Source organism: Zingiber officinale, chromosome 6B, assembly GCF_018446385.1.
Source record: "Zingiber officinale cultivar Zhangliang chromosome 6B, Zo_v1.1, whole genome shotgun sequence".
Taxonomy (NCBI): Eukaryota; Viridiplantae; Streptophyta; class Magnoliopsida; order Zingiberales; family Zingiberaceae; genus Zingiber; species Zingiber officinale.
The window spans coordinates 18,112,461-18,121,538 of record NC_055996.1 but is presented as its reverse complement, the minus strand read 5'-3'; the positions used below and the strand labels follow the sequence as shown (position 1 = coordinate 18,121,538).

Here is a 9,078-nt window from a genome sequence, read left to right as displayed (position 1 = left end):
TTTGGTGCCATTGCGAGGGATTGTGCTTATAACATTAGTGATAATTATTTGAGTTAAATTAAATTTTTGTTTTCTTTATAGTTTAAATAATTCTTACAAATTTTATTTTGAAGTTACATCTTGCATTTGCTTACTTAGATTTTTGCATTTTGAATCTCCTGCATTTTCTTTTTACCTTAGAAAATTTAAAAACTCTATTCTCTTGCTACACTAGGACTATTGGATACCTTGTTCTTGCATGCAAAGAGCTAATCTTGCAGAAGATTAATTACCTCCTGACCCTGTCTATCTCGCACTTCTGGTTAGTTCAAATAAGACATGGTTTCAAAACATTGAAAGATTTTGGGGCTCCGAAGTCTGCTAAAGAGCTAGGACCCATTGTGTTGCCAGAAAGCCCAACAAAGAATTTTATGCTCAGACAATCTTTCATTTCCAAGATTCAAGAGGATCAGTTTGGAGGACTAGATTTAGAGAATTTGTACTTACATCTCTTGGATTTCCATAATTATTGCAACACATTGAAATATGAGGGGGTTCCAGCTGACTTTATACGGCTTATTATTTTTCCATTCAATCTTAAGGATGCTGCAAAGGTTTGGTTCAGTACTCTACAACCCAAAAGTATCAAGACTTGGGATGAGTTGGAGCAAAAATTTTTTAATAGATATTTTTTTCCAAGGAAGACCACCTATTTGAGGAATCAGATTTTACATTTCAAGCAACTAGACGAAGAAGCATTGCATCAAGCTTAGGATAGATACTTATCAATTCTGTATCAATGTCCTCATCACGGTATTGAGAATTGGTTGATCATTCACTTATTCTACATTGAGATTTATTTCCAGAATAAGAGTCTATTGGATACGGCATCTGGAGGGTCTTTCATGAAGAAAAGTTTAGATGAGGCACATGAAATAATTTATCGGGTGGTATCAAATCTGAACGATTGGCCAGGATAAAATTTGATGAACCTTTCCCTACGCTCGATTGAAGCAAGAGAAAATGAGGAGGTGTCGATAAAAGAAAATGAATTAGAGCATGAAGGAGCTAAAGCTCAGAGTGACTCAGAGGGATCCATTAATTTACAATGCGAGGATGTACAAGATCTATTCCTTTGGTGTGGTGAGGTCTTATCGCAATCTCCAGGAGGTATGATTTTGTCATCGGTACCTTTTATGGAAGAGAAATGTAACAGTACTGAGTGTACAGAAGAGAGCTTTAAGGATGATAATATGGAACGAATGGAACAAATAGCTAAGGAGATATCAGAAGAAATCGTGGTGAATGAGGAGATACGATTATTAGAGCAAAAAGCAATCCTGCCTGAGATCATGCCACCTCGAGTGGAACTAAAACCTCTACCACCTAACCTTAAATATGCATTCCTCAGCCCAGATTCTACTTTTTCAGTAATAATTAATACAGATTTGATTGAAGTTGAAACACAGAAATTAATCAAGGAGCTGAAGGAGATTAGAAAGGCGATTAGATACACCATTGATGACATTAAAGGAATCAACCCTTCCATTTATATGCATAGAATTCTATTTGAGGAGGGGTATAAGAATTCAGTTGAGCATCAAAGGAGATTAAATTCAAATTTGAAAGAGGTGGTAAAGAAGGAGGTGTTAAAACTTCTAGATGCTGGGATTATCTATCCTATATTTGATAGTAAGTGGGTAAGCCCAGTACATGTAGTCCCAAAGAGAAGAGGAATGACCGTAATCAGAAATGAAAGTGACAAACTGATTCCAACAAGAATGGTTACGGGATGGCGGATGCGCATTGATTACAGAAAGCTAAAAAAGGAGACTAGGAAAGACCATTTCCCCCTACTATTCATTGATGAGATGCTTGAAAGATTGGCGAAACACTCTTATTTTTTCTATTTGGATTGATATTCTAGTTTCTTTCAAATTCCAATACATCTCCAAGACCAAGAAAATACCACCTTTACATGCCCTTTTGGTACCTATGCTTATCGTCGTATGCCATTTGGACTTTGCAATGCCCATGCTACATTCCAGCGATATATGATAGCAATATTCTCGGATTTTACAGAAAAGATCATGGAGGTATTTATGGACGATTTCTCAGTGTACGAGAATGACTTCGATTCCTATCTTTTAAACTTTTATAAAGTCCTTCAAAGATACGAAGATGTGAACCTGGTTTTAAATTGGGAAAAGTGTCGCTTCATGGTTAAAGAGGGGATTGTCTTGGGACACAAAATCTCAAAGCGAGGAATTGAGGTGGATCAAGCTAAAATAGAGACAATTGAGAAATTACCCCCACCATGTGATGTAAAAGGGGTGAGGAGTTTTTTGGGGCATGTTGGATTTTATTGGCGGTTCATAAAGGACTTCTCCAAAATTTTCAAGCCATTAACTAATCTGTTGATTAAAGATGCTGAGTTTTATTTTGATGATGATTGCAATGAGGTCTTTAAGAAGATCAAGAATGCTCTTGTTTCAGCCCTTGTAATTAAAGCTTTGGATTGAAAACTCCCATTCAAAATCATGTGTGATACTATTGACTTTACAGTAGGTGCAGTTCTAGGGCAGAGAAAGGATAAAGTATTACATGTAATTTACTATGCAAGAAAGGCATTAGATGCAGCCCAAATGAACTATTCTACCACAGAAAAGGAACTATTAATAATATTGTTTGCAATTGACAAGTTCAGGTCCTATTTAGTGGACTCAAAAGTAATAGAATATTCTGATTATGCTGCCATACAATATTTGCTTAGTAAGAAAGATGCTAAACCATGACTGGTTAGATGGATTCAGCTTCTTCAGGAATTTAATCTGGAAATTAGAGACAAGAAAGAAGTGGAGAATGTTGTGGTAGATCATTTATCCCGAGTATGGCCAAATGGGCAAAAGCATGCGGAATTCGATCTACCCATTAATGATACCTTTCTAGATGAACATCTTTTAGCATTGAGTTGTGTGAAGATCTCTTGGTATGGAGATTTTGTTAACTATCTCGCAAGTAGAATTCTTTCTCCAAACTTAACCAAGCAGCGAAGAAAGAAATTTTTTTCGGACGTCAAATATTACATATGGGATGCACCACTGCTTTATAAGAAATGCGGGGATGCAATCTACAGAAGGTGTGTGCCAGAAGACAAAGTCAAAAATATTTTGTTTCATTGCCACTCATCATCTTACGGCGGACATTTAGGGGTTTCAAAAATAGGTACAAAGATTTTACAAGCAGGATTTTTTTGACCAAATTTATCTAAAGATACAAAGAAATTTGTGCAGTCTTGTGAGCAATGTCAAAAGACTGTGAGCATCACTAAGAGAAATGAGATGCCATTAAACTATATACTGGAAGTAGAGTTGTTTGACGTATGGGGGATAAATTTTATGGGTCCTTTCCCTTTATCGTATGGAAATAATTATATCTTAGTGGCAATAGACTATGTGTCGAAATGGGTTGAAGTCATAGCTTCTCCCACCAGTGACACTAAGACAGTCATCAAACTATTTAAGAAGGTGATTTTTTTCGCAATTTGGTGTGCCCAGAGCAATTATTAGTGATGGGGGTTCACACTTTATTGAAAAACAGTTTTAAAATTTGCTCAAGAAGTATGGAGTAAGTCACAAAATGATGACACCCTACCATCCCCAAACTAGTAGACAACCTGAGATTTCTAATCGGGAGATTAAAGTAATATTAGAAAAGACGGTGTCCACCTCGCGTAAAGACTGGTCATTAAAGATGGATGATGCCTTATGGACATACCGTACTGCTTTCAAAGCTTCAATTGATATGCCCCCATTTTGACTTGTGTATGGAAAGCCTTGTCACCTCCAAGTAGAATTGGAATATAAGGCTTACTGAGAGATTAAATGAATTAACATGGACCTCAAGGCAGCAGGAGAAAAAAGAAAGCTCCAGTTGAATGAACTTGATGAACTAAAAATGGATGCCTATGAGCATGCCAAATCCTACAAAGAAAGGATAAAGAAATGACATGATCAGCATATACACTACAACAAAAACCTTCATAGACATCGGTTTTCCACCGGTGTCTATTTCATTTTCGACCGATGTCTATGAAGCCGATGTTAAAAGTCTGTCATTTTAGACATCGGGTTAAAACCGGTGTAATATCACTTAACGACACCGGTCTTCGAATCGGTTATTAACCGGTGTAGTATCACTTAACGACACCGTTTCATCAACGGTGTAAAACCGATGTAATATTGTATGTTAATAACACCAGTTTTGGCAGCGATAAATGACCGATGTAATATTAGTTAATAACACCGGTTTTGCAGCGGTGGAAAACCAATGTAATATGTATATTTTTTAACAGCACAAATTTGATTTCCGAAACAATGAAAAACCGACAATAAAAAAAATACATAAATATTCACAAATTATACAAATATTCTTCATTCAATAATATCCATAAAATACACAAATATTCACAAATTATATAAATAATCTTCTTACAACAATATCCATAAAATACCCAAACATTCTTTTTACATCAAAAGCTAGCTAATAGATATCAAAATCAAGGTAGAACATTCTTTTAACACATCAAGGTAGAACCACACTTCAAATGTAATCTAGCATGCATTCAGCCCATTCGAACCGCACTTCATCTATTTCAACTCTAGAGTACTTGAGATTTGTAAACTGTAAAAACACATAAATAATATATTAGTAAACCAAGACTAAAAAGGATACAGCATGCAGAGTATCAGTAGTACAAGATGTTAGCAGTTCCTGCTAACAGAATTATATGCAAAGCTATATAAAGAATATTAGGCAGTAAGAGCATGGATAACAATGAGTCTGTCACATACTGATGCTTATATGGACAACTTAATGCCTATCCCATTGGATAAACTTTCATACACTCGAGCAAACTATTATCCTAGGCATGCATTCCATGCATAAATTTGTAGATATATATAATTCTATCTTATATGCGTTTGCAGCAGATGAAAGAAGGGGTAACAAAATATGTTGCACAAACAAGAAACAAGGAACAAAGTTTAACAATAGAGCATTGCCTGCAAACTTGGCTATGGACAAAAAAAGGCAAGATAGTCTACATAGAAATAGATACGTAGAGAACAAGAAGATCTAGAAGGTATGGTCACTTTCACACATCAGTACTTTAACAAACAGAATATTACAAAGGTCAATCATAGGAAGGAGAATTTTACCGAGAAAATAAAGTTGTATCCCATTTCGAGAATAACACGTAGAAATTTTATCCTTCTCCACATCATTGACAAATATCCAACAGTCATATAAATCTTCTCATCTGAGAAATCCATTCCCTCAGTATAAAGAGCAAAACAGTGAGTATGCAAGGATATGCACCTTATGTACGCTTTCTTGTCCAAGGCAATGATTACCAAATGATCCAGGAGTCTGCGTGTTCCATCTCCTGTCCGAAAACTTTGAAAAAACAAATCTATAATAGAACCAGGAGAAGCCCAGGCAGCATTCAAAGTTGTTAATATTACTGTTTTGTTTTCCATAGCTGCTTCCTTTAGAACTTTCTCAAGCTTAACATCGTTCTTTTCCTGCAAGCAGATATATAATTCTCTATAAAGGAGGAAAATTCACAATTGTTTGCAGGCACACAAGTTAAACGATATAAATTAGGGGGGGGGGGGAAATGACTTATTATATTGCATAAAATAGCATAAATCAAGTGATTTACTGACGGCTTAAGCTCATGGGGTAGATAATCATCCAATCGGATTTAACATTGTATTAAGCAGAAGAAACAAAATCAATCCAGGTACTAGGCTTGTCTACAAATTCAACTTCGCCAAAATGAAGTGTGTTGAGAATATAGCATTCAGAATTCAACATCAAAGGAATGGTAGCTAGAGAGTATCCTAGAAAGTCACAAGGCATAAAATTTTTGAAAACAGTTATAACTTTTCAATAGTTTAGAAACATTATAGACTAAACCCTATTATGTCTAATTGAAACAAGTTGATCGGGAAGGTTAAAATAAGTTAATCAACTTTTCATATATGTTGGATTTACTATAGAAAACTTGCTGCATTATGCAGAAAAGACATTCAATTGCACTTTACAGTATCTTAAAGTTTTTCAAGAAGAACAAAATACTCTACAAAAGACTATTGTATACTTCATAAGTAACTCATATCATGCACATACTAAGTGCATAATGAAAGTTGTTAAATTGCAGTTAGTCCAACAGAAATGGCTTCATAATTAGCATCAAGAAGTTCACCAAAACACAAATGATTAGGAAGACTAGCATATGAGGAATAGATTTAAATCATGAAACTTCTGACGCAGAAGGTACATGCTGGTCCAACAAAGTTGTACACAATTTAGTTGTTAAAATAAGTGAGATGAAACGTAAAGCAAAAAAACAGTTATGTGCAGAAATACATGTAATAATAAAATTGCTGCATAATTGAACATGCCCAAGATACACAGGATCATGACTCACTAAAACGTTGATGTTGTTGCTCAAATGTTATAACACGAGGAGGAAGGAACCAAAGCCATACATGATAAATATATAGAGTCGAACCTGATCATAGAAGTAACCCAAAGTCATACTATGCAATCTTAAACACTTAAAAGAGAAACATTTTATCACCTGTTTGAGACCAATAATGTAATTCTCTTCCATGACTTTATCCCAATCAAACCTCTCTGCCAAACCATTTAGGAAGTCTGCGATCTGCTCATAATTCATTGGGCGCAAAGTATCAACTTCAAAACCAAACTTTTCATGTTCAGTACCAATTCTGTTTCAGCAAAAAAAACATACAAGTCATTATAACAATATGACCAACGACAGTGAAACGTCTCTTTAAACTTCAAAGATAAACAAAGAGGCATCCCTTCCATATGGAATAGAAAAAATGAAACAATTCAATAAGTACAAGGAAATTAATTTTCATAAGAAACAACATCGATAAACTATTGATTCCTAGAGGCCAGCTCCATGGATCTTTTCTCAACATTGACCTCTATGTAAGGAAATGAATGAAAAAAAAAACAAATTCATAAACAAGGAGCCTTAAATAAGGAAATAAAGTAGTTTATTCAGGGTACAATAAATGGACAAGATTAATTTGCAATATTAATACGAAGGAAAAAAAATCTTCTTTGTTCCTGTACTTCACAAGGATACTAGGACAGTAACTAATACAACCAGCCAAGTCTTCCTCGCCTTAGATAATTAACAGGATATGTATTTAGTTCCTACAGAATTCCATATACTAATCATTCAAAGAAAACTTAAAAAAAAACATAATAATTGGAAAGGAGAAACAAAATCACATCAATAGAGATCCTGTATAAACTTCTGTACACCAAATGCATGATCAGAGGCAATCCATATTTATCCACCAACGATCCCAGGAAGGACTAGCAGGCATAGCAGAAAAGCCAGATGAAGAGTATATACCTCCATTTCTCCTTGGGCTTGCAACCCGAAGCGAGATACCTCACGAGATCGGAGTAGAAACCGACACCAAATTGACCAATCATGCTCACATCCACGCCGGCTTGGAGTGCCTCCATGAACTCCTTGGTGCCAGACTGTGCGATAGTGCCCAAATTGTTCACTAAATCTCCTTGGTGCTAGACCGTGCGATAGTGTCCGATTTTAGTATTGTTCTTGATGAACACTTTCCATGGGCGGGTAGGGTGAGAGGAGGCCTACGTTTTCAGTCACGAAAAGGTAAGGTTTGACTTCATTGAAAGCACAGAGGCGGAGGAGACGTCGAGAGGAGATGGGTGTTCAGGTCACTAGGACGTGGTCCGCCTCCACGACATGTGTCGATCTGTCGTGTTATGATTAAATGAAATATTGATTAAGAATCAATCATCTCGCTAGCTAGGACAGAATACAATCGATCGAGATCGATCGATGGAGCTAAAAAAATTAATGATCAATAATATCATATATGTATATAGTATATTACATACCTGTTGTTGGAGGGCGAAGATGTGAGCGACGCAGCCGTAAACGGGATCATGGAGGCGAGCCTGTGCCTCGAAGCAGATGGTGACGACGGCGTCAAGATGCTTGTGAGCGGGGATGTGGAGAAGCAACTTGGAGATGTTGCTGGCACCGAAAACCTTGTGAACCGCCGCGAAGTGCGCCGCGCCCTGCTCCGAGTCAAAATAGGGAGCGAAGATGCATCCTGTCACGCACTTACGCCGCAGAAACTTGCAGGCCCCGCAAGGCCCTCCTGCTCCTCCTCCTCCACTGCCAGCTCCGCTTCCTCCTCCTGATCCTGCTCCTGCGCTGATACTGCTTCCACTACTCATATCACACCCTGCAGCCAGCCAGCCCCAGTTGATAATACTGGCTATCTATTACGCGCGTATGAGAGCTTGTAGCAGTCTTGAAGGAAGAGTGATCGATCGAGATTATAAGAGGGAGGGAGAGAGCTAAAATGGTGTGAGGAGAGAGAAATTAAGAGGGGCGGTGGGTTTGGAGGAGTTGCTACTGTTCGATGCTTGTTGGCTTTTGGTTTCTCTAGCACTTTAAAGCCACGCCAAGCGCCCAATCCTATCTCTTCTCCCCACTGATCTCACAGGCCACTTCTACACGGCCAGGGCCAGGGCCAGGGCAGCCCTTCCCTTAGTAGCTTGCATGAAGAAAGCATGCAATGCAAATTTAATTAATTTAAATAAGAAAGCCAAACCCTATCTCTATATTTCCTCGGCTCCATCTGATCTATTCTTGCTATAGCTAGCTTGTCACTGTGCATCAGTACCAGTGCACAAATTGTGTTCGGTCGATGGAGGTTGGGGGAGGCAAAGGAAGGCAGCTGCTTGGACATGGCTTTTTACGCCGCCGCGCCTTCGTCGCCAGGACAGAGTGCTTCCCTTCTGGCGGCGTCGATGATGGTCGGGCGGAGGAGGATAATGTGGAGGAGTTTGCTCAGAGGTTGGAGGAATCGATTCTCGAGCTTCAGCGGCAACAAGGAAATGGAGGAGACGCATCCCTAGTTCTCTGCTTCCTTTTGCCTCAACACGAGCTCGCCGTCGTCTTTGAGCAAGCAAGAGCCTTCAACAGAGCCCCCGTGG

General features: G+C 37.9%; 1 protein-coding gene across 1 annotated transcript; it reads right to left on the bottom strand.

Annotated features, from left to right (window-relative positions):
* Positions 1–7,733: 7,733 nt before the first annotated feature.
* On the bottom strand, positions 7,734–8,313 carry LOC121990810 (LOB domain-containing protein 18-like). The gene is made up of 2 exons (XM_042544875.1): positions 7,969–8,313; positions 7,734–7,823 (listed from the first exon to the last, which is right to left on the bottom strand). The coding sequence occupies exons 1-2, from the start codon at positions 8,311–8,313 to the stop codon at positions 7,734–7,736; spliced, it is 435 nt and encodes a 144-aa protein (XP_042400809.1).
* Between the last annotated feature and the right edge of the window lie 765 nt (positions 8,314–9,078).